We start from the raw sequence: 26,941 nt of genomic DNA on the forward strand, positions 1-26,941 counted from the left end.
AAAGCATGATGGGACTTGTAGTTTTACAACAGCTGGAGAGCCACAGGTTGGCCAGGCCTGGTGTAAATCATAGCATACACAGACTGACCATCGGAAACCACGCTGCCGGGACCAGGAAGTCTATGTTGGATGTAGATCCTAGGCTCAGCACACCTACAAAACGGGCAGAAAATGCCCCAGTTTGGTAGAGCAGTCCTGGTTTGTGGTTTCCTGCGCGTGTGCAGAACCACATACGTTGGATTAGTACGTAAACCACTGGGGACGGGGGGGTTCCTTAGTCCGCAAAGTAATATCCCTGCTTCAGCACAGATGGTTAAGTCAAAATAGTTGAAGTACTAATGTAGTCACCTGTGCTCAAGCATGGATATCACTAAAACCTGGACAATTTGTGTGCCCTGAGGACCGAGGTAGGGAATTCCTGCTCTAGAAGGTTAGCCTGGATAAATGGAGCTGAATATATCTGACAAAATGTTGCCAGCAGATTGCTGGCCTGACAATAGCCCTTGTATATACATATATAGCATACTTACCTACTCTCCCGGAAGTTGCGGGAGACTCCATTTTTTTGGGCAGTCCCCTGCACCACCGGAAGAGTGGCTGAATCTTCGCATTCCACACACATCCCAGTGAAGTGGGCAGGATGGTGAGCTAAAATGGGGAATCGCCAGTCCATAGGGACCGGAAGTGCTAAATTGATGCAAATTGTGTCGTTTTAGCTCCGCCTCCTCAGCATGGACCTGCAAATGGTGGGATTTTGCCAAGTCGGGAGCAGGGCCTATTGCTGTGGAGATCTGGCCCTGCCTCTGATTGCTGGTCTGACAAAAGCGCTAAATTAAATAAACCATTCACCAGGGAGGAAAAACAGACCTGTGTAATCTTAATTCCAATAATTGTATTGGTTAACATATATGTAAGGTGAAAAAAATATTCAAAGAAAACAATCAAATAAGGGATAACGCTAATAGTAAAGCTAATGGGTGCCACCCAATTGCATATGTTTAGAAAATATTATATGCTGATACCGACCTATCTAGCAGTTCACAATGTATCCCAGTTATATTATAGTGCCAGTAAGTGAGTGATATCAACCTCACAGTAGTTACACCAATGTGCAGCAGAAAGTGAATACCTGTGTTACCAAAGTAGGCCCGTGGTGGCACCATTGCTATCTATGGGGTCAGACTGGGGCACCAAGTTGACCCAACATGCATGACAGGCACGTTTCACTTTAGAAAATGCTTTATCAATTGGATCAAATTAAGAAAGCCTTTTCTAAAGTGAAACGTCGAATAACTAGGAGAAGAAAATAAGTATCCAAAATGTAATGCACAGTATCATTTTCATGTATTTAAAATGTAACTTTCTCTGACGTCCTAGTGGATGCTGGGTACTCCGTAAGGACCATGGGGAATAGACGGGCTCCGCAGGAGACTGGGCACTCTAAAAGAAAGATTAGGTACTATCTGGTGTGCACTGGCTTATCCCTCTATGCCCCTCCTCCAGACCTCAGTTAGAATCTGTGCCCGGCCCGAGCTGGTTGCACACTAGGGGCTCTCCTGAGCTTCTAGTAAAGAAAGTATTTGTTAGGTTTTTTATTTTCAGTGAGATCTGCTGGCAACAGACTCACTGCTACGAGGGACTAAGGGGAGAGAAGCGAACCTACCTGCTTGCAGCTAGCTTGGGCTTCTAAGGCTACTGGACACCATTAGCTCCAGAGGGATCGAACACAGGCCCAGCCTCGGTCGTCCGGTCCCGGAGCCGCGCCGCCGTCCCCCTTGCAGAGCCAGAAGCAAGAAGACGTCCTGAAAATCGGCGGCTGAAGACTCCGGTCTTCATTAAGGTAGCGCACAGCACTGCTGCTGTGCGCCATTGCTCCCTGTGCACACCACATACTCCGGTCACTGATGGGTGCAGGGCGCTGGGGGGGGGCGCCCTGGGCAGCAATTAGAGTACCTTACATTGGCAAACAGCACATAATATAGTCTAACAAACTATATATGTGCAAAAATCCCCTGCCATAATATAAATATAAGAGCGGGAGAAGTCCGCCGATAAAGGGGCGGGGCTATCTCCCTCAGCACACTGGCGCCATTTCCTCTTCACAGCTCCGCTGGAAGACAGCTCCCCAGGCTCTCCCCTGCAGTTTCCAGGCTCAAAGGGTTAAAAAGAGAGGGGGGGCACTAAATTTAGGCGCAAACTGTATATGTAAAGCAACTATAGGGAAAAATCACTTTGTGTTAGTGTAAATCCCTGATTATATAGCGCTGTGGTGTGTGCTGGCATACTCTCTCTCTGTCTCCCCAAAGGACTTTGTGGGAACCTGTCCTCAGTCAGAGCATTTCCTGTGTGTGTGCGGTATGTCGGTACGGCTGTGTCGACATGTTTGATGAGGAAGGTTACGTGGAGGCGGAGCAGGAGCCGATTAGTGTGATGTCGCCCCCTGTGGGGCCGACACCGGAGTGGATGGATATGTGGACGGTTTTAACCGACAGTGTCAACTCCTTACATAAAAGGTTTGACGACGTGACAGCCATGGGACAGTCGGCAGCTCAGTCCGCACCTGCCCAGGCGTCTCAGAGGCCATCAGGGGCTCAAAAACGCCCGCTGACTCAGATGGCAGACACAGATGTCGACACGGAGTCTGACTCCAGTGTCGACGAGGATGAGATAAATGTACAGTCCACAAGGGCCATCCGATGTATGATTACGGCTATGAAAGATGTTTTACACATTGCTGACATAAACCCGGTTACCACAAAAAAGGATATTATGTTTGGGGAGAAAAAGCAGCCAGTGACTTTTCCCCCATCTGACGAGTTGAATGAACTGTGTGAAAAAGCGTGGTGTTCCCCTGATAAGAAACTGGTGATTTCTAAGAGGTTACTGGCGGCGTACCCTTTCCCGCCAACGGATAGGTTACGTTGGGAAACATCCCCTAGGGTGGATAAGGCGCTCACACGTTTATCTAAAAAGGTGGCACTGCCCTCTCGGGATACGGCCGCCTTAAAGGAGCCTGCAGATAGAAAGCAGGAGGCTATCCTGAAGTCTGTATATACACACTCAGGTACTATACTGAGACCTGCAATTGCTTCGGCATGGATGTGTAGTGCTGCAGCCGCATGGTCTGATACCCTGTCTGACAACATTGATACCCTCGACAGGGATACTATTTTGCTAACTGTAGAGCATATTAAGGATGTAGTCCTATATATGAGGGATGCACAGAGGGACATTTGCCGACTGGCATCCAGAATAAATGCAATGTCCATTTCTGCCAGGAGAGTATTATGGACTCGGCAGTGGACAGGTGATGCTGATTCTAAAAGGCACATGGAGGTTTTGCCTTATAAGGGTGAGGAATTGTTTGGGGATGGTCTCTCGGACCTCGTATCCACAGCAACAGCTGGGAAATCGACATTTTTACCTCAGGTTCCCTCACAGCCTAAGAAAGCACAGTATTATCAGGTACAGTCCTTTCGGCCCCAGAAAGGCAAGCGGGTCAGAGGCGCTTCCTTTCTGCCCAGAGGCAAGGGGAGAGGGAAAAAGCTGCACCAGATAGCCAGTTCCCAGGAACAAACATCCTCCCCTGCTTCCACTAAGTCCACCGCATGACGCTGGGGCTCCGCAGGCGGAGCCAGGTGCGGTGGGGGCGCGTCTCCGGAACTTCAGCGACCAGTGGGTTCGCTCGCAGGTGGATCCCTGGGTTCTGCAAGTAGTATCACAGGGATACAAGCTGGAGTTCGAGGCGACTCCCCCTCGCCGTTACCTCAAATCAGCCTTGCCTGCTGCTCTCAGAGAAAGGGAGGTAGTACTGGCGGCTATTCACAAGCTGTATCTTCAGCAGGTGATAATCAAGGTACCCCTCCTTCAACAGGGACGGGGTTACTATTCCACAATGTTTGTGGTACCGAAACCAGACGGTTCGGTGAGACCCATTCTAAATTTGAAATCCTTGAACATTTATATAAGAAAGTTCAAGTTCAACCTGGAATCGCTCAGGGCGGTTATTGCAAGCCTGGAAGAGGGGGATTTTATGGTGTTACTGGACATCAAGGATGCTTACCTGCATGTCCCCATTTATCCACCTCACCAGGAGTACCTCAGGTTGGTGGTACAGGACTGTCATTACCAATTCCAGACGTTGCCGTTTGGTCTGTCCACGGCACCGCGGGTATTTACCAAGGTAATGGCCGAAATGATGATGCTCCTCCGAAAGAAGGGAGTCATATTTATCCCGTACTTGGACGATCTCCTTATAAAGGCGAGGTCCAAAGAGCAGTTGCTAGTCAGCGTAGCACTATCTCAAGAAGTGCTGCATCAGCACGGCTGGATTCTGAATATCCCAAAGTCACAGCTGATACCTGCGACGCGTCTGCTGTTCTTGGGCATGATTCTGGACACAGAACAGAAGAAGGTGTTTCTCCCGGAGGAGAAGGCCCAGGAATTATCATCTCTGGTCAGGAACCTCCTGAAACCAAAGCAGGTGTCGGTGCATCACTGCACTCGAGTCCTGGGAAAGATGGTAGCTTCTTACGAAGCAATTCCCTTCGGCAGATTCCATGCAAGGATCCTTCAGTGGGATCTGTTAGACAAGTGGTCTGGATCGCATCTCCAGATGCATCGGTTGATCACCCTGTCCCCGAGGGCCAGGGTGTCTCTGCTGTGGTGGCTGCAGAGTGCTCATCTGCTCGAAGGCCGCAGATTCGGCATACAGGACTGGGTCCTGGTGACCACGGATGCAAGCCTCCGAGGTTGGGGGGCAGTCACCCAGGGAAGAAACTTCCAAGGACAATGGTCGAGTCAGGAAACTTCCCTACACATAAATATTCTGGAACTAAGGGCCATTTACAACGCCCTAAGTCAAGCAGAACCCCTGCTTCAAAACCAACCAGTTCTGATTCAGTCAGACAACATCACAGCGGTCGCCCATGTAAACCGCCAGGGCGGCACAAGAAGCAGGATGGCAATGGCAGAAGCCACAAGAATTCTTCGATGGGCGGAGAATCACGTGATAGCACTGTCAGCAGTGTTAATTCCGGGAGTGGACAACTGGGAAGCAGACTTCCTCAGCAGGCACGACCTCCACCCGGGAGAGTGGGGACTTCATCCAGAAGTCTTCAAGCTGATTGTAAATCGCTGGGAACGGCCACAGGTGGACAAGATGGCGTCCCGCCTCAACAAAAAGCTAAAAAGATATTGCGCCAGGTCAAGGGACCCTCAGACGATAGCTGTGGACGCTCTAGTGACACCGTGGGTGTACCAGTCGGTGTATGTGTTCCCTCCTCTTCCTCTCATACCCATGGTACTGAGGTTAATAAGAAAAAGGGGAGTAAGAACTATACTCATTGTTCCGGATTGGCCAAGAAGAACTTGATACCCAGAACTTCACAACAGAGGAATTTCAGCTGGGTCGATTTCTGCACTTCCTACAGTCAGGAGTGACTATGGGCCTAAAATTGGGTTCCATAAAAGTCCAGATTTCGGCCCTGTCTATTTTCTTTCAAAAAGAACTGGCTTCACTACTTGAAGTTCAGACGTTTGTTAAGGGAGTGCTGCATATTCAGCCCCCTTTTGTGCCTCCAATGGCACCTTGGGATCTCAATGTTGTGTTGGATTTCCTAAAATCACATTGGTTTGAGCCACTTAAAACCGTGGAGCTAATATATCTCATGTGGAAAGTGGTCATGCTGTTGGCCTTGGCTTCGGCCAGGCGTGTGTCAGAATTGGCAGCTTTGTCGTGTAAAAGCCCATATCTGATTTTCCATATGGACAGGGCAAAATTGAGGACTCGTCCCCAATTTCTCCCAAAGGTGGTATCAGCTTTTCATTTGAACCAACCTATTGTGGTGCCTGCGGCTACTCGTGACTTGGAGAATTCCAAGTTGCTGGACGTAGTACGGGCCCTAAAAATCTATGTTTCCAGGACAGCTGGAGTCAGAAAAACGGACTCGCTATTTATCCTGCATGCACCCAACAAGCTGGGTGCTCCTGCTTCAAAGCAGACTATTGCTCGCTGGATCTGTAGCACGATTCAACTTGCACATTCTGCGGCTGGACTGCTGCATCCTAAATCAGTAAAAGCCCATTCCACGAGGAAGGTGGGCTCTTCTTGGGCGGCTGCCCGAGGGGTCTCGGCTTTACAACTTTGCCGAGCTGCTACTTGGTCGGGTTCAAACACATTTGCAAAATCTACAAGTTTGATACCCTGGCTGAGGAGGACCTTGAGTTTGCTCATTCGGTGCTGCAGAGTCATCCGCACTCTCCCGCCCGTTTGGGAGCTTTGGTATAATCCCCATGGTCCTTACGGAGTACCCAGCATCCACTAGGACGTCAGAGAAAATAAGAATTTACTCACCGGTAATTCTATTTCTCGTAGTCCGTAGTGGATGCTGGGAGCCCGTCCCAAGTGCGGACTCTCTGCAATACGTGTATGTAGTTATTGCTTAACTAAAGGGTTTTGTTATGAGCCATCTGTTAATGAGGCTCATTTGTTGTTCATACTGTTAACTGGGTATAGTTATCACAAGTTGTACGGTGTGATTGGTGTGGCTGGTATGAGTCTTACCCTGGATTCCAAATCCTTTCCTAGTAATGTCAGCTCTTCCGGGGCACAGTTTCCCTAACTGAGGTCTGGAGGAGGGGCATAGAGGGAGGAGCCAGTGCACACCAGATAGTACCTAATCTTTCTTTTAGAGTGCCCAGTCTCCTGCGGAGCCAGTCTATTCCCCATGGTCCTTACGGAGTACCCAGCATCCACTACGGACTACGAGAAATAAATTACCGGTGAGTAAATTCTTATTTTTATTAGTTGTTTTAAAAAAAGCGAAAATTGAGTTAAAAGACAAAGATATTAGATATGTGAAAAATCTTTGTCTTTTAACTTAGGTTTTAAAAAAAGCAAAAATTAACTAATAAAAGTTACATTTTAAATACATGAAAATTATACTGTGCACCATATTTTGGATATTTATTTTCTTCTAGTTATTCGATGTATTTATACGTGTCCGTGGTAGCACCCCCCTCGCATTATTAATGACAAATGCATGATGATAAATTTGGGGGTTCAACTAATTATGTTATAGAGTTAACATTAAATAGCTTGTGCGACCATTACCCCCTTTTGGCTAAAGTGAAACGTGCATGTCACGCATGTGGGGTCAACTTTGTGCACCAGTCTGACCCCACGGATAGCAATGGTAACACAGGTATTCCCTTTTCCAGATAATAAAAGTGCAGGGGAAATATTACAAATATTTTCTACTGTAACTGACAACAATTTGAGCAACCGTATAGTGCAATGGTGTCCGGTGGCACATAGCTTGTATTTAAATAACCCCTAAAATTATCTCTGTGGGAATGCAATTGCTAGTAGCATTTTTCATCTTTATCCCAGTTTTTATCATATTACAATATATTTCTCCAACAGATTTCTCTGATACACCTATACCTGGATTATATCCTACACCTATTTCCTCACTGGATTATATAACTGACAATCACAGTATTGTTCTGACTATCCAGCCTGCCAAGTATTCATCAAGCGAATTACAAAACTCAATCACCTGTCTGGAAGATATTAATGATAAACCAGCTTTATGTGAAGAAGAAAATCTGACCACCAACTATAAACCTATAGATCACACACAGTATACAGCTACTCATATTAAGGAGGAACCAGTCTCCTGTGACGGAGGAGATCTGACCCACACTGACATGTATACACCCACAGGTCATACACCATATACAGCTACTCATATTAAGGAGGAACCAGGCTCATGTGATGGAGGAGACCTCACACACAGTGATAAATATACTCCCACATATCATGCACAGTATACATCTCATATTAAGGAGGAACCAGTCACAGGTGACAGAGAAGACCTCACACACACTGATAATTATACTGCCACAAATCATACACAGTATACAGCTACTCATATTAAGGCGGAATCAGTCTCATGTGATGGAGGAGACCTCACATACACTGATAATTATACACCCTCAGATCATACACAGTATACATATACTCATATTAAGGAGGCACCAGTCTCATGTGATGGAGAAGACCTCCCAGACACTAATAATTATACTCCCACATATCCTACACAGAATACAGCTACTAATATTAAGGAGGAATCAGTGTCATGTGATGGAGAAGACCTCACACACACTGACATGTATACACCCACAGGTCATACACCGTATACACCTACTCCTATTAAGGAGGAACCAGTCTCATGTGATGGAGAAGACCTCACACACACTGATAATTATACTCCCACAGATCATACACAGTATACTTGCAGTATGGCGCACAATACAAATGACCAGAGACGTCAGTTATTAGAGAAACCGTACTCTTGCTGTGAATGTGGGAAAGGCTTCAAGAGTAATGCAGATCTTGTTATACATCACAATACTCACACAGGGGAGAAGCCATATTCCTGCTCTGAGTGTGGGAGAGGTTTTAACAGTAACTCTAATCTTGTTAAACATCAGAGAACTCACACAGGAGAGAAAAGATTTTCTTGTCCTGAATGTGGGAAATGTTTTAGCAGTAGCTCAAATCTTGTTGTACATCGGAGGATTCACACGGGAGAGAAGCCCTATACCTGCTCTGAGTGCGGGAAATCTTTCACCACAAACTTAGATCTGATAAGACATCACAGAAGTCACACAGGAGAGAAGCCCTATGTGTGTTCCGAGTGTGGAAAGTGCTTCAACACAAAAAAGAGCCTGGTTGGGCATCAGAGGACTCACACTGGGGAGAAGCCCTATATGTGCTCCGAGTGTGGGAAGTGCTTTAACAGAAAAGCACACTTGGTTGGGCATCACAGAACTCATACGGGGGAGAAGCCCTATATGTGCTCCGAGTGTGGGAAGTGCTTTAACAGAAAAGCTCACCTGGTTGTGCATCAGAGAACTCACACGGGAGAGAAACCATTTCCCTGCTCTGAGTGTGAGAAACGTTTTGTCAGTACCTCTGATCTTGTCAAGCACCAGAGAATGCACACGGAAGAAAGACCCTTTCCTTGTTCTGAATGCGGCAAATGTTTTAAGAGTTGTTCAAATCTGGTCAGTCATCTGAAAGTTCACAGTTGAGGAACCATTTTTTGGATGTTGAATGTGGGAAATATTGGGCCTGATCTCTGCACTTAGAGGCAGTGATACTAACCATTTGCCCATCTTTGCTGTCTATAAAGCACAAATGGATTATGACTATAATTTTGTAGGATGCAATTAGAGAAATGATAGCTGGAATCACCACCACCACCACTTTCCGTTTGTAGAAGGTTTAGTAAATCTGTACCCCTTTGAGTTGATTGCTGTGAAAGAAATATGTGAAGTCAATAGTTAGGTTTCGTGTCACTCTTTTAGCAATCAGGAGCTGCAGTGACTGATGCCTAATTAGTGTACTTTGGATACAGTTTTTGGACACAAATCAGATTTTACATCATCTACTCTGTAACATTGGACAATTTCTCATTTCAGCCAGTCTGCTGGATGTCAGAATTTTCTAAGTATGATTCTTGTGTATTTTTATAGTGCTCTGTTAGGGCTGAAATAAATGTCCCAGTAAAGCTGTTTTATTTATATTACGTTTTTTTTATTTTTTATTCCGGTGTGAGAATATTAAACCTGATCATTATGTACAGAGCTATACAAGTGTTCTAATTTTGTTTTATTCTACTAATGAAAAATGTGTGTATAACAGACTGTGGCGGTGCCACTGAGGAGCCCGGCAAAGCCAGTCTGCAAGTGATGGAGGCTTATGGTTTCTACCCTGAGAAGGGCTGAGAAAGCCTAATGCTGTGTGCGATGCCTAGCAAGGGAAGGGCCCCATTGTCCAAGTCACATTGGTACCAAGTTAGATACCTCCATCGGTGCAAATAGTAAAAGGGTATGATTTATCTATGTTATGTACGGGCGGTGGATGCTGAAAAACCATTTAAAAACCTTGCAACCGAATGGTCTCAATATAGATATAAATTTAAAAACTTTTTTAGAGTAAAATACTCAGATTCTTATAAAGATATCCTATATAAATAAAGATATTTTTTTTTAAATACATTTTTATAATTTTTTAACATATATTAACTTCACATAACTTATTTACACATTAATTCCCCAATGATACCAGTAAAAGAAAAAAGCATGAGGTTCCCACCAAAATATGACATCACTTCCTGTTTTATAAACAAAGGATTTCCGTTTTTTAAATGTTTTATAAATAAAGTTTTTTAGATTTAATTCAATAAATGGAGCATCTCATGCAATACACCTTATCCATGACTAAGTGCTGAGGCATGAAACGCGTCGGACCGTGTGACCGGAAGTACGTCATTGCCGCGACCGGAAGTGCTGCAAAAACCCGCAACTCGGCCGTGAAGACTGTGAGGCAGAAGTTTGGAAACCAGCCACGGGAACTAGAAATCATCAACACAGCAAGGTACAGATAGGGACAGTTAGCCCACTACTACCTGCTGAGGATATCCCACAAGGCAGTTATATGGAATCCAAATTCACTCATTAAAAATAAAAATTCCGGACACTCATCTTATCAACTCAAAAAAGAGCTGTAAACATACTGGTGTCTTCCCCTCCCCCCTCCCCTTCCCTTCCCACTCATAGCGCTTTGATATAACTTGTATTGTTTAAGGTGGATGCTGAAGACCAGATGATGGTACTTCTCAGAATGAAAAAACATCCAAAGGGAGTGTCCATTACCCAAGCACACCCTATACAAGAATTCAACAACCCCCATCCCCCTCCTCCATATCCAAGCCACCTTTAAATGGTCTCCTGTTCACATGCAGATGGTTGAGCAGCAACAATCTAAAGAAATTTGCTCTGGTTTCTCTATTCCTTTATACTAAATTAAACGGGGTGAATCAAGCAAAGCAAGATGGTGCCGGCTTAATTATATACGCGGAAAGGGGTGGCTAAAAGAAAACGGAAGGGTTTGACACAACTTCCACCTTGGTGCATGCCCCTTTTAAACAAAAACCGGTGTAGCCGCATCTTAAATAAAAAAAGGAAACCGAAGCGGAGGGTTGGTGATATTTTTTAAGCATGTCTTTCATACACAACGAATCCATGGAATGCGCAAAATCTGAGCTTGATCTTTTTGACTTACTCCCAACGCAAACCAGTGTAGAAAGAAGTCTGTATGTCGAAGTTCATCCTTTAGCTGCGCTATCTGAGACAGCGCCGCTTGAATTACATGTAGCGGCCAGCGGCGAGCACTACTATGATCTGAACAACAGGTTGCTATAGGTGACCTGTAAGATCGTACGGTCCAATAGCTCCTCGATGCCGCAAGGGGCACGGGCCGCCCTTATTAATTACCCCATAGCAACTTTATTCAACCAGGTGAATGTTTCTTTGGGCGATAGACTCATATCACAATCCAATAATCTTTACGCTTATAGGTCCTACATAGAGACCATATTGAATTATAGCTCAGATGCATTATCCACAAAACACACAACAGGAATATTTTACAAAGATGTGGCTGGAGAACACAAACACAGGATTTATAAAAAGAGTAAGAGCAACGGCACAAAGTCAAACGGTGGAATTACTGGGCCCACTACATTGCAACCTTTTTCATCAACATAAGCTAATCTTAAATGCAGCTGATTTGAAGATAAAACTCATCAGAAAAAAATACTAATTCTGCCTAAAGTCTGTGGAGGCAGACGCCTTTAAAATTCAGATCGTCATGGCGTCCCTGTTTGTGAAAATAGTTCAGGTCTCACCCGCTGTCTGGATTAGACACGCTCAGGCCTTGTTAAATGGCAGCGCAAAATACGCGATTGATCGCGTTGGTATGAAAATATACAGTATACCAGCAGAAAGTAGAGGATTTAATTGAGAAAATCTGTTTTTAGACCAAGTACCAAAAACTGTTATAGCGGCGTTTATAGACAACGAAGCGTTTTCAGGAGCCTATGACAGGAACCCTCTACGTTTTGAACACAAAAACGTAAACTTTTCATCCCGATGGAACCCCCGCATCCAGCCAAGCCTTTTCAACCCGACTTTGAACACGGTAATGTGGTTCGTGAGTACATGTCACTTATAGAGATCACAAACCAGCAGAAATCAGATTCAGGTATAATAATTGACAGTGAAGAGTACCTTGACGGTTACACGCTATTCGCTTTTGATCTTTTGTCTGAACAGGAATGCGCTGAGCACCTCGCGCTAATCAGAATGGAAAATCTTGGCGCTGAATTCTGCTTTGCTGAAGCACTAGACCGGACAGTCAATGTAATAATATATGCATTATTTGATAATATAATCAAAATTAATCAAAGGCGTGATGTGCTGTACGATTACATATAAATTAAATAATTTTAATATTTATTTGATATTTTAACATTTATCCCATATTTTAACAAACATTACGCAACAGCAAGATGAACACATTGCAGATAAACTGTATACTGTATGCAGACCCTATGATGCGGCTATTTTGTAAAGGGACCTATCCATGCGCTATGTTACCAATCGGTAAATTGTCGCAATACCTCTGCGCGTTTTGTAATCAATATGCATAGCAGTAGACAGCCGGGGGAGCACTGGTTGGCCGTTTATTCAATGAATGGTGCAAATGTTACTTTATTGATTCTTACGGGCTCGCCCCTGACAGTACCCTATTCCTAAACACCGTAATACAATTTTTAAACTTGAATTCAAAAAGTATTTATCACCAAAATAAACAGTTGCAAAATTTTAACAGCACCGTTTGCGGTCGATATTGCGTATACTTTATATTTTTCATGTGTAAAAATTACAAATATATGGATGTACTGGCCCGTTTTAGTGTTGATACAAAACGTAATGATCGTTTCTTTTCAAATTTTGTGAGACGTCTCCCAAGAAGCCATTGTTTGAGTCATTATACGGATAGATACAGTCAGGTCCATAAATTTTGGGACATCAACACAATTCTCATATTTTGGGCTCTATCCACCACCACAATGGATTTGAAATGAAACAAACAAGATGTGCTTTAACGGCAGACTTTCCGCTTTAATTTAAGGGTATTTACATCCAAATCAGGTGAACGGTGTAGGAATTAACAACGGTTTCTATATGTGCCTCCCACTTTTTAAGGGACCAAAAGTAATGGGACAAACTAAACAATCCTAAATCAAACTTTCACTTTTTAATACTTTTGTTGCAAATCCTTTGCAGTCAATTACAGCCTGAAGCCTGGAACACATAGACATCACCAGACGCTGGGTTTCATCCCTGGTGATGCTCTGCCAGGCCTCTACTGCAAATGGCTTCAGTTCCTGCTTGTTCTTGGGGCATTTTCCCTCCAGTTTTGTCTTCATCAAGTGAAATGCTTGCTCAATCGGATTCAGATCAGGTGATTGATTTGGCCATTGCATAACATTCCACTTATTTGCCTTAATAATAATAATTATTACACTTACCGCAACATTGTGTGTGTAGCAATGTGGCTTCAGTTGAATTTCTTTCTCAGAGATGTGCCCCATTCTTATAGTCCTGGCTATGAGCCAAATAGCCCCCACCATTCTGTGATATGACTGCCCACATTTGCAGGATACTGGGTGGGGAATTTTAAACATATATTTTTGGACATATAAATTATTAAGTATAATAACTATTTTCAGTTACAATGAATATATAATTTCTTAGTGGTACCATAACGGGGTTGTTTCACGGATCATAATAAAACCAAACACTTAAAATTATCATTTGATTTGCAAAATATAGTCCATTATGTAAAATCATACATATGTCTTTATGCACATAGTATGTTGTTGTATGTACCCGTGTAAATCTACAACTGCTCTCCACCACAATTGTTTTATACTACATACTGAAACCAAACATTTTACTGTGTTCCATAAGTCTGGGCATATTTGTAGCATTATTTACATTTTTGCTGTGATCGATAAGTCTGGGCATATATGTACAGTTATTTTTTTATAAAGTTTTCATATGCAAAAGAATATATATTTATATATATATATATATATATATATATATATATATATATATCAGAAAATCAGCATAGGGGTATCAACGTTTCGGTCCCATGTGGGGACCTTTGTCAAGATCACAAACCAGTGTGAGTAACCCACATTTATACCCATATAGCCCTCCCCCTCATTAGATAACAAGGAACACCTGTGTTATGGTCAGAAGTGGACAAAAAGCGCTGAATATATCACCACAAGCATCACTTATCATAACAAAACATATATAGACATACATCACAATTACATTAAAATCAGTGTGTAGAACTCACAGTAATATGCTTAAGCAACACAGCAGAGTGGTTTGCGTTCCACTAAGCCGCACTTCCGGTATTTGGAACGCATCTTCCGGTCACATGACCGGAATTGCGTGGTAATACAAGGCAAAGCATCAAAACATCGTCCCCATGGCAACCCGATCTTTCCAATGCACATAGGACACTTTAATGCCACAATATTACTCTTCCAATACCACAAATACATACATAGATGCCTGTAATATGTTAACCAGTAAGCTAACATTCTACATTGTATTGTAATATCACGCTAGCATAGTAATATACTGTGAGTAGACAATTAATGGAGTGCATAATACCAGATATCTGCATGCGTCAGTGCACAGATAATCCTCCCAAAGAGAAAATACATATGCATAAGTGCCCAGTATATGAGTGCATATATGTGTGCGTGCGCACACCTACATACACCCCCCCCTACCAGTATCGTGTCTAGTTGGTGAATCCACATTGCTTCACCAACTAGACACGATACGGCCTCGTGGTCTGAATGAGGGCATACATTATGGCATTTTTTTGGATTAATGTGATTGACCTGCGTTCGTTTGATTTTTATTTATATTTTTTGGTCTGTGGTCTGGATTGTGGTCTGTGTCCGGCCCCATTAGTTAGGATTGAATAATGGTTAGATGATAATCAAATTAGTTGAGATACATGTTTTGAAGTTTAAATTTAAATACTAACCTATGCATATGCATTTCTGTGCGTACTGGTGGGGGGGGGGGGGGGGGGTGTATGTAGGTGTGCGCACGCACACATATATGCACTCATATACTGGGCACTTATGCATATGTATTTTCTCTTTGGGAGGATTATCTGTGCACTGACGCATGCAGATATCTGGTATTATGCACTCCATTAATTGTGTACTCACAGTATATTACTATGCTAGCGTGATATTACAATACAATATAGAATGTTATCTTACTGGTTAACATATTACAGGCATCTATGTATGTATTTGTGGTATTGGAAGAGTAATATTGTGGCATTAAAGTGTCCTATGTGCATTGGAAAGATCGGGTTGCCATGGGGACGATGTTTTGATGCTTTGCCTTGTATTACCACACACTTCCGGTCATGTGACCGGAAGATGTGTTCCAAATACCGGAAGTGCGGCGCAGTGGAATGCAAACCGCTCTGCTGTGTTGCTTAAGCATATTACTGTCAGTTCTACACACTGATTTTAATGTAATTGTGATGTATGTCTATATATGTTTTGTTATGATAAGTGATGCTTGTGCTGATATAATCAGCGCTTTTTGTCCACTTCTGACTATAACCCAGGTGTTCCTTGTTATCTAATGAGGGGGAGGGCTATATGGGTATAAATGTGGGTTACTCACACTGGTTTGTGATCTTTACAAAGGTCCCCACATGGGACCGAAACGTTGATACCCCTATGCTGATTTTCTGATGTTACTAATAAAAAAGGCTTATGAAGACTGGCGAGTGCTCCTGATATTTATCTCTATATTTGAATGGACTGGTCCAGGTGACACATGTCTATATGGATGCTACCCCAGCAGATGATACACAAGGCTAGAGTGTGGACTGTACAAGAATATATATATATATATATATATATATATTTATTTCATATGCAAAAGAATATAAATGTTTCACAGATCATAATAAATCCAAACACTTATAATTTATCATTGGATTTGTACAAACTGTGTTAATTCTGGTGCAAAACATAGACCAGTAGATGGCACTCATGGTCTTTACAAAGATTTACACAACACATCATAATATTTGTGCTTTAATTATGTCCATCTGTGTTTGTTATTTTGTGTGTCATTAACAGGCTTGGCTCCAGCTAGGCTGTAGTTAATACCCTCCCCACCGGACCTCTACCGGACATAGGTCTTTCTATAATTGTCCCAGTATGTGTGCCGTCTTCATTAATTATGCTGGGCTCGGTTTGACAGTCTATACTCTGGATATCTAATGCTTCTGTAATGTGTGCTGTTTGTATTAATCATGCAAGGACCTCTTATTTAAAATCAGTACTCTTATCTCAGGAAATCTTATGTCCTTAAAGTGTTCCATATGTATGGCTGGTCTGAAATATTAACCAAAGGAATGCCTGACTACCCATTCTGGCCCCGTATTATCCTAAAAGATATCTTTAATCGATTCATAATATGTAAGTGTGCTGATGTTAAAATTATCAGTGTTGTAATAAGTCGCTGATTATCTGGTCAGAATTTCTGTGACTGGAGCTACAACTTCAAAATAATTATCTTTTGATACAGTTTAAGATAAAGCTCTATAAACTTTATATTAAACTGTATCAAAAGGGTATAAAAGGGAGCGTGTGTCGACCTGTCAAAATCAATTAGTTTGATAAAAAGTTGCTCTATACCTACTTGAAAAATACAATTCTGAGTAGTCCGAGGCGGAGATATGCTCCAACTCCAGATTCAAAATACAAACTTATTATATGAATATCAGTGATCTTATTAACATTCACAGGCGTCAATGACGCATCATTTCCTGTGACTTTTTCAATAGGTGAAAAAGTCGCAGGACGTGACGAAACACGTTTGGGTACTCCGTGTCTGAGAGGCAGGTGGACTGGCGAAACTGTAGATCCTAATCATGAATTTATCGCATAGCCGGCTCTATATATCAGCAACCATGCAGTGAGTGTACCGGGAGCAGTGCAAGCCGAGGACTGGCGAGACCGTTCACAAATCTATTCCACAGCCGGCTCTATCCACACATCGGTAGCCCTGAAGTGAGTGTACCGTGAGCAGCATAAGCCAAGAACGCTCGTCAAAAGGACTCCAATCCCTGATACACAAGTACTGTTTGCTGCCAGCCGCATTCACAACCGCTTTTAGGATTAGAGCACAGTGGCTCACATGATGCGTGGTCATTAGTGTGAGTATTAACACAGACTGATCAAGCGAGTACGGAACATTTAAGTCTTTGATATTGTAATCTCCATTTGGAAGCCAGCCACCCACCGGATTGTTAATATTACAAGTGATAAAGTAAACAGAACTCTTGCACTCGATAAAAACCACTGGCATTTCTATATTGTTTTAGTATATATGTGCGTGACCTTTCTTTGGTGGTAATTTGGTTTAATTAGAGTCTGTGCAGACAGGCTCTTAAGGATCACTGCAATCAAATTTAAGGCATAAATTAAATTAATCAATTTACCAATACATTTATAAAGAGTCTACCTGCGCAATTAGGGATTCTTTGTAATTGTTCTGTTGAGTTCTAGCCTGCTCCAGTCCTGCCTGGTCCTGAGCTGTTTCCCAGCCTGTCTGGAAACCTGTCGTACTTGCTAAACTATTTTCAGACCCTGTACTCCGTCTGTCTTTGGTTTTGTCTACATCCATTCACCACTTAAGCTCTCTCCTGGCTCTTAGAGTCTGGTACAAAAAGTAACGTGGGACTATAAGTCCAGGCTGCATCTTAGTATCGGATAAACTTACTTCACCCGGGAATGGTGGCTGTTTTAGGTGAAGCCATCTAATCCCTGCATGAGTAGAGTGGTTAAGTTTAGTTGAAAACAGGATTTTCTCTAACGTCCTAAGTGGATGCTGGGGACTCCGTAAGGACCATGGGGAATAGCGGCTCCGCAGGAGACTGGGCACATCTAAAGAAAGCTTTAGGACTATCTGGTGTGCACTGGCTCCTCCCCCTATGACCCTCCTCCAAGCCTCAGTTAGATCTCTGTGCCCGAACGAGAAGGGTGCACACTAGGGGCTCTCCTGAGCTTCTTAGTGAAAGTTTTAGATTAGGTTTTTTATTTTCAGTGAGACCTGCTGGCAACAGGCTCACTGCATCGAGGGACTAAGGGGAGAAGAAGCGAACTCACCTGCGTGCAGAGTGGATTGGGCTTCTTAGGCTACTGGACATTAGCTCCAGAGGGACGATCACAGGCCCAGCTTGGATGGGTCCCAGAGCCGCGCCGCCGGCCCCCTTACAGAGCCAGAAGGCAGAAGAGGTCCGGAAAATCGGCGGCAGAAGACGTCCTGTCTTCAACAAGGTAGCGCACAGCACTGCAGCTGTGCGCCATTGCTCTCAGCACACTTCACACTTCGGTCACTGAGGGTGCAGGGCGCTGGGGGGGGGCGCCCTGAGACGCAATAAAAACACCTTGGATGGCAAAAAAATGCATCACATATAGCTCCTGGGCTATATGGATGCATTTAACCCCTGCCAGAATCCATAAAAAAAGCAGGAGAAAAGTCCGCGAAAAAGGGAAGGGAGGGAAGCTCCCTGTCTCTCCCCTGCAGTCACTACACTACAGAAAGGGTTAAAAAAAGAGAGGGGGGCACTAATTAGGCGCAGTATTAACTATACAGCAGCTATAAGGGGAAAAACACTTATATAAGGTTATCCCTGTATATATATAGCGCTCTGGTGTGTGCTGGCAAACTCTCCCTCTGTCTCCCCAAAGGGCTAGTGGGGTCCTGTCCTCTATCAGAGCATTCCCTATGTGTGTGCTGTATGTCGGTACTTTTGTGTCGACATGTATGAGGAGAAAAATGATGTGGAGACGGAGCAGATTGCCTGTAATAGTGATGTCACCCCCTAGGGGGTCGACACCTGAGTGGATGAACTGTTGGAAGGAAAAAAAAAAAAACAGTGTCAGCTCTGTATAAAAGACAGTGGTTGACATGAGACAGCCGGCTACTCAGCTTGTGCCTGTCCAGACGTCTCATAGGCCGTCAGGGGCTCTAAAGCGCCCGTTACCTCAGATGGCAGATATAGACGCCGACACGGATACTGACTCCAGTGTCGACGGTGAAGAGACGAATGTGACTTCCAGTAGGGCCACACGTTACATGATTGAGGCAATGAAAAATGTTTTACACATTTCTGATAATACGAGTACCACCAAAAAAGGGGTATTATGTTCGGTGAGGAAAAACTACCTGTAGTTTTCCTGAATCTGAGAAATTAAATGAGGTGTGTGATGATGCGTGGGTTTCCCCCGATAACAACGGATAATTTCTAAAATGTTATTGGCATTATATCCTTTCCCGCCAGAGGTTAGGGTGCGTTGGGAAACACCCCCTAGGGGGGGATAAAGCGCTCAGACGCTTGTAAGGGCTCTACCTTCGCCTGAGATGGCCGCCCTTAAGGATCCTGCTGATAGAAAGCAGGAGGGTATCCTAAAAGGTATTTACACACATACTGGTGTTATACTGCGACCAGCAATCGCCTCAGCCTGGATGTGCAGTGCTGGGTTGGCGTGGTCGGATTCCCTGACTGAAAATATTGATACCCTAGATAGGGACAGTATATTTTTGCCTATAGAGCATTTAAAAGATGCATTTTTATATATGCGTGATGCACAGCGGAATATTTGCCGACTGGCATCAAGTCTAAGCGCGTTGTCCATTTCTACCAGTAGAGGGTTATGGACACGTCAGTGGTCAGGTGATGCGTATTCCAAACGGCATTTGGAAGTATTGCTTTATTAAGGGAGGAGTTATTTGGGGTCGGTCTTTCAGACCTCGTGGCCACGGCAACAGCTGGGAATTCCACGTTTGTACCCCAGGTCGCCTCTCAACATGAGAAGACGCCGTATTATCAGGCGCAGTCTTTTCGTGGACAAGCGGGCAAAAGGTTCCTCATTTCTGCCCCGTGACAGAGGGAGAGGAAAAAGGCTGCAGAAATCAGCCAGTTCCCAGGAACAGAAACCCTCTCCCGCCTCTGCCAAGCCCTCAGTATACGCTGGGGCTTTACAAGCAGAATCAGGCACGGTGGGGGGCCCGTCGCAATGAATTTCAGCGCGCAGTGGGCTCACTCGCAAGTAGACCCCTGGATCCTTCAGGTGATATCTCAGGGGTACAAATTAGAATTCGAGACGTCTCCCCCTCGCCGTTTCCTAAAGTCGGCTTTACCGATGTCTCCTTCTGACAGGGAGACAGTTTTGGAAGCCATTCACAAGCTGTATTCCCAGCAGGTGATAATCAAGATACCCCTCCTGCAACAGGGAACGGGGTATTATTCCACACTGTTGTGGTACCGAAGCCGGACGGCTCGGTGAGACCGATTCTAAATCTAAAATCTTTGAACACTTACGTACAGAGGTTCAAATTCAAGATTGCGTCACTCAGAGCAGTGATTGCGAACCTGGAAGAAGGGGACTACATGATGTCTCGGGACATCAAGGATGCTTACCTTCATGTCAAAATTTACCCTTCTCACCAAGGGTACCTCAGGTTTATGGTACAGAACTGTCACGATCAGTTCAGACGCTGCCGTATGGATGGTACACGGCACCCCGGGTCTTTACCAAGGTAATGGCCGAAATGATGATATTCCTTCGAAGGAAGTGAATTTTAGTTATCCCTTCCTTGGACAATTCCCTGATAAGGGTAAGATCCAGGGAACAGTTGGAGGTCGGTGTAGCACTATCTCAGGTAGTGTTGCGGCAGCACGATTGGATTCTCAATATTCCAAAATCGCACCTGGTTCCGACGACGTGTCTTCTGTTCCTAGGGATGATCCTGGACACAGTCCAGAAAAAGGTGTTTCTCCCGGAGGAGAAAGCCAGGGAGTTATCCGAGCTAGTCAGGAACCTCCTAAAACCGAGCCAAGTCTCAGTGCATCAATGCACAAGGGTTCTGGGTAAAATGGTGGCTTCCTACGAAGCAATCCCATTCGGCAGATTCCACGCAAGAACTTTCCAGTGGGACCTGCTGGACAAATGGTCCAGATCGCATCTTCAGATGCATCAGCGGATAACCCTGTCACCAAGGACAAGGGTGTCCCTCCTGTGGTGGTTGCAGAGTGCTCATCTTCTAGAGGGCCGCAGATTAGGCATTCAGGACTGGGTCCTGGTGACCACTGATGCCAGCCTGCGAGGCTGGGGAGCAGTCACACAGGGAAGGAATATCCAGGGCTTATGGTCAAGCCTGGAGACATCACTTCACATAAATATCCTGAAGCTAAGGGACATTTACAATGCTCTAAGCTTAGCAAGACCTCTGCTTCAAGGTCAGCCGGTGTTGATCCAGTCGGACAACATCACGGCAGTCACCCACGTAAACAGACAGGGTGGCACAAGAAGCAGGAGGGCAATGGCAGAAGCTGCAAGGATTCTTCGCTGGGCGGAAAATCATGTGATAGCACTGTCAGCAGTATTCATTCCGGGAGTGGACAACTGGGAAGCAGACTTCCTCAGCACGACCTCCACCCGGGAGAGTGGGGACTTCACCCAGAAGTCTTCCACATGATTAAAAACTCGACAGGTATTGCGCCAGGTCCAGGGACCCTCAGGCAATAAGCTGTAGACGCTCTGGTAACACCGTGGGTGTACCAGTCAGGGTATGTGTTCCCTCCTCTGCCTCTCATACCCAAGGTACTGAGATTGATAAGATGGAGAGGAGTAAGCACTATATTCGTGGTTCCGGATTGGCCAAGAAGGACTTGGTAACCGGAACTTCAAGAGATGCTCACGGAGGATCCATGGCCTCTACCTCTAAGAAGGGACCTGCTCCAGCAAGGACCCTGTCTGTTCCAAGACTTACCGCGGCTGCGTTTGACGGCATGGCGGTTGAACGCCGGATCCTGAAGGAAAAAAGGCATTCCGGATGAAGTCATCCCTATCCTGATCAAAGCCAGGAAGGATGTAACCGCAAAAACATTATCACCGCAATTGGCGAAAATATGTTGCGTGGTGCGAGGCCAGTAAGGCCCGACGGAGGAAATTCAACTGGGTCGATTCCTACATTTCCTGCAAACAGGAGTGTCTATGGGCCTGAAATTGGGGTCCATTAAGGTTCAAATTTCGGCCCTGTCAATTTTCTTCCAAAAAGAACTAGCTTCAGTCCCTGAAGTTCAGACGTTTGTAAAAGGGGTACTGCATATACAGCCTCCTTTTGTGCCTCTAGTGGCACTTTGGGATCTCAATGTAGTTTTGGGTTCCAAAAGTCACATTGGTTTGAACCACTTAAATCTGTGGAGTTAAAATATCTCACATGGAAAGTGGTCATGCTGTTGGCCCTGGCCTGGGCCAGGCGCGTGTCAGAATTGGCGACTTTATCCTGAAAAAGCCCTTATCTGATTTTCCATTCCGACAGGGCGGAATTGAGGACTCGTCCTCAGTTTCTCCCCAAGGTGGTTTCAGCGTCTCACCTGAACCAACCTATTGGTAGTGCCTGCGGCTACTAGGGACTTGGAGGCCTCCAAGTTGCTAGATGTTGTCAGTGCCCTGAAAATATATGTTTCCAGGACGGCTGGAGTCAGGAAATCTGACTCGCTGTTTATCCTGTGTGCACCCAACAAGCTGGGTGCTCCTGCTTCTAAGCAGACTATTGCTCGTTGGATTTGTAGTACAATTCAGCTTGCACATTCTGTGGCAGGCCTGCCACAGTCAAAAATCTGTAAATGCCCACTCCACAAGGAAGGTGGGCTCATCTTGGGCGGCTGCCCGAGGGGTCTCGGCTTTACAACTTTGCCGAGCAGCTACTTGGTCAGGAGCAAATACGTTTGTAAAATTCTACAAAATTGATATCCTGGCTGAGGAGGACCTGGAGTTCTCTCATTTGGTGCTGCAGAGTCATCCGCACTCTCCCGCCCGTTTGGGAGCTTTGGTATAATCCCCATGGTCCTTACGGAGTCCCCAGCATCCACTTAGGACGTTAGAGAAAATAAGAATTTACTTACCGATAATTCTATTTCTCATAGTCCGTAGTGGATGCTGGGCGCCCATCCCAAGTGCGGATTGTCTGCAATACTTGTACATAGTTATTGTTACAAAAATCGGGTTATTATTGTTGTGAGCCATCTTTCAGAGGCTCCTCTGTTATCATGCTGTTAACTGGTTTCAGATCACAGGTTATACGGTGTGATTGGTGTGGCTGGTATGAGTCTTACCCGGGATTCAAAATCCTTCCTTATTGTGTACGCTCGTCCGGGCACAGTATCCTAACTGAGGCTTGGAGGAGGGTCATAGGGGGAGGAGCCAGTGCACACCAGATAGTCCTAAAGCTTTCTTTAGATGTGCCCAGTCTCCTGCGGAGCCGCTATTCCCCATGGTCCTTACGGAGTCCCCAGCATCCACTACAGACTATGAGAAATAGAATTATCGGTAAGTAAATTCTTATTTTTTTTTTAGCTGCATAGTAAAATTGAAGGCTAATCTACATGAATGTATGTAGCACATGATAATGATACTAATTAGCAGTGAGCCCCCCAGTGTGCCACTGCAATAGCATGTAAATACCAGCAATAACCTTTAGATCGCCCTTTAACACTACATTTTTGGCCTGAAATTGCAAATATTTGTACACAGCCATATGGGACTACAAACACAAATTTGCATTCTCGGGTCTACCAAAAGTGTGATATATGCGCACACTTACTCGTGGCACTAGCCAGCTTTCGACTAATTCAATCAACCCCGATTAATAGAGAAACATGAAAATAAAATCACAATAATATGGACCCGTGTGATAGTAACAATTAGTGGTTTCATTTGTACGAATGATAGATAGAATTAACCTCCAGATGACATATGGACTGGAACAAAGTTCCAATAGAAGAACAAGGTGCCAATGGTTGGCAAATAAATGGAGTCCTTTGTTGATAGTTTCACAACAGGAATGTGGATGGTCTGGAGGATCCCATGTGGGTATCTCAGTGGTGGGCAGGCATAAAGGGTTTTACTGATTGCATAATGTTCAGCTGAGAAAAATTAATGGTAGTGCAACAGTGCAGGTATAAAGGGAGCATAGGGCCACCAAAATGGCACCTGGAGCAGTATAGAGGGGAGGGGTGGCCCGCGGGCCAACGGTGGGAACGAAAGGGGGGTGGACAAGTATGCCCATCCTTCCATTCACACCTGGGCAGTAGGGGCAGCCAGTGAGGTGAGGGTAGGGAGGGCCAGGCAGGAGGGGGTTAAAAGGCAGAGGCAGGAGGGGGGCAGCATTCATTGAGGAAGCAACCATGTAGCAGTGTGACCCTTCAAGCAGCAGCAGCCCAGTCACAGTAGAACAAAGGCCAGAGCCACAAGCAGCCTATAATCTCAGCAGGCACAGCAAAACAACACAATTTGTCCCAGCAGCAGCATCAACTCGCAGGCATGGAGAATCAAGCAGTGAGGTCCAGCAGGAAGCAATCCATACCACAGAGATTCCAGGAGGATGTGGGAGAGGAAATCATTCTGAGCAAAGACTTCCACAGAGAGGATACTATGCAGCAGAGGGATCAGAGAGGATTTCAGGCAGAGGGAGCTCCACCTAGTGGCCGGACCCCGGCAAAGCGCCCGGCTGGAGCAAAGAGGAGGAAAGGAAAAATTCCAGTACAAGCGGCAGGGAGGCAGAGGCACACAGCAGCAAGTTGCAGCACAGAGCAACAGCACGGGGTGGTTGATTTACCAGCCATATACGAAGGTATGGCCGCCAGAATCCGGGACAGAGGAGCCATGCAGGCCCTTCTCCCCCCCAGGCACAACACTCCAGCCGGGGACAGGGCAGCAGGGGCACAGCAGGTAACAGGAGCCCTTCACTGGAGGTTCGGGGCTCATGGGTGCATCATGCCCTCCATGCAGCTATTAAGAAACTTGGCAATTTCTGGCAGAGTCATCAGGGAGAACAAAGGGGCAGGGCCCAGCCCAGCGTGCCGAGGGGGAGAGGAATCGCAGATGGAAAGCTAGCAGAGAATTGTTCCAGAGGCAGCAGTCCCCTTGTTATCTATCTCCCCACGGAGCATACGGCATCACTCATGGTCCCATGGGAGTGCATCACCCACGCCAAGCAGCGGACGACACTTTTCAAGGGCATACAGCACCGGGATTGTCGAGGTTGAACCTGCTTAAGGCAGGCAGACAGGCAGGAGCAGTGGTACCAGCATCGGGAACTGGGTCAGCGGTCCGAATATCGTGGCAGCAGGCAATATCGTAGTCCACAGAGGTGTTGCCTCAGCAGCATAACACAATGGGAGCACCAGCACTTGTTGGCAGCTTGCTACACACGCTGAGCAGGACACCGCAGGGGAGCACCGCGAATCACGAATTACGCTGCAACACACCAAGGAGGTGTCACCATGAGAATAAGCCAAGATGCGGGGAGCAAGGGCAAGGACAGGAAGACACAGGCTTTGCTAGGGTAGGCGATGCTCCAACGCTTCTCACGGACTGCAAGAAGCACGTCCAGACACTAGGGACACCATTGTGTGCTTTGCTCGGTGCCGGGACTGCTGCAAACGAAAGAAGCATCGCCGGGGGCGGCTCCATCGAGGAGGAGTTGGTACGCAGGAATGGCGAGAACGTTGTCAATAATAGCAATTTTCCTGGCATAACAATGACATTATGCAATGTGCTGAATGTACAAAATGTTAGCAATTCTGTGCTAAAATTTGTGATGCAGTATGATAGCGAGAGGGTGCAGCGTGGCACAGAGCTAGAGGAGTCAGATGAGGCAGTTAGAGTGTTAAGGGTGCAGCTGAAGGCAGCGATAGCCAATTGGAAAGGTAAAAAGGGTCTCATACATGGGGCAGATGCGGTCAGGGAAAAATTTGTGTGGGGTGCAGCAGGATAAGGCAACAGCCTTTGTGCAAGCGGGCACCTCAGCGGGATGTGCTTTTGGGTCAGTAGCAGGCCATATGCCTATACTAACTGGAAAGGAAAGGGGCTTTCATAGATATATGTTCATTAACGGAGGCAGGTTTGAGGGATAAGGAGAAGACCAAACCAAAAGGGGGAACTCAGTGAAACAGCTGGTCCCTAAGAAAGCACCTGAGAAGTTCAGGTTCATCCAGCACCTGTCATACCCAGAGGGAGCGGCGGTAAACGACGCATTAAGCAAAGACCAATGCTCTGTGCAGTAACAATCATTTGACTCGGCCGTTAGGACAGTCTGAGCACAAGCCAAGGGAGCCCTGATGGCAAAACTAGACATAGAATCAGCCTCTAGGCTGCTTCCCCTGCTTCCTGACAGCTTCAGTCTCATGGGACTAAGTTTTGATGGATATTTTTTCGTGGATAAATGTTTGCCGATGGGTTGCGCCATTTTGTGTGCTTTCTTTGAAGCATTCAGCTCTTTCCTGCAGTGGTGCTGGCAAGAGCGCACGGGGTTGAGGGCCATAGCACACTATCTAGATGATTTCTTGGTAGCGGGGCCACCACAGTCGGCGCAGGGCAGCCAACTGCTGCGCGAACTGCAGGTCATGCTGGAGGAATTCAGCGTGCCTATCGCGACAGAGAAAACAGAGAGTCCCAAAACAGTCATCATAATTAGGGATCGAGATTGACACAGAGATGCAAGAGTGCAGGCTACCTGGGGAAAAAGTTGAGAAGCTAGAAAGGGAAAATAGGATTTTAATACCTACCGGTAAATCCTTTTCTCCTAGTCCGTAGAGGATGCTGGGGACTCCAAAAGGACCATGGGGTATAGACGGGATCCGCTGGAGACATGGGCACACTATAAGACTATTACTGGGTGTGAACTGGCTCCTCCCTCTATGCCCCTCCTCCAGACCTCAGTTATAGGAACTGTGCCCAGGGGAGACGGACATTTCGAGGAAAAGGATTTTTGTTAAACTCAGGGTGAGAAACATACCAGCCCACACCACAAACATACCGTACAACTGGATTAGCTTAAATACCAGATAACAGTATGAATGAAAGAACAGCAACAA

General features: G+C 45.4%; 1 protein-coding gene across 1 annotated transcript in view; it reads left to right on the top strand.

Moving 5' to 3' along the window:
- The window catches only part of LOC135054837 (zinc finger protein 271-like), a 231,537-nt gene extending 221,938 nt beyond the window's left edge, over positions 1–9,599 (top strand). Inside the window, exon 4 of the mRNA XM_063958225.1 lies at positions 8,381–9,599. Coding sequence (XP_063814295.1) covers positions 8,381–9,102 — 722 coding nt within the window. The 3' untranslated portion in view covers positions 9,103–9,599. The remainder of the gene's footprint in view (positions 1–8,380) is intronic.
- The last annotated feature ends 17,342 nt before the right edge of the window (positions 9,600–26,941 follow it).

The sequence above is a fragment of the Pseudophryne corroboree genome, chromosome 3 (genome assembly GCF_028390025.1).
Source record: "Pseudophryne corroboree isolate aPseCor3 chromosome 3, aPseCor3.hap2, whole genome shotgun sequence".
In the NCBI taxonomy this organism is placed as follows: domain Eukaryota; kingdom Metazoa; phylum Chordata; class Amphibia; order Anura; family Myobatrachidae; genus Pseudophryne; species Pseudophryne corroboree.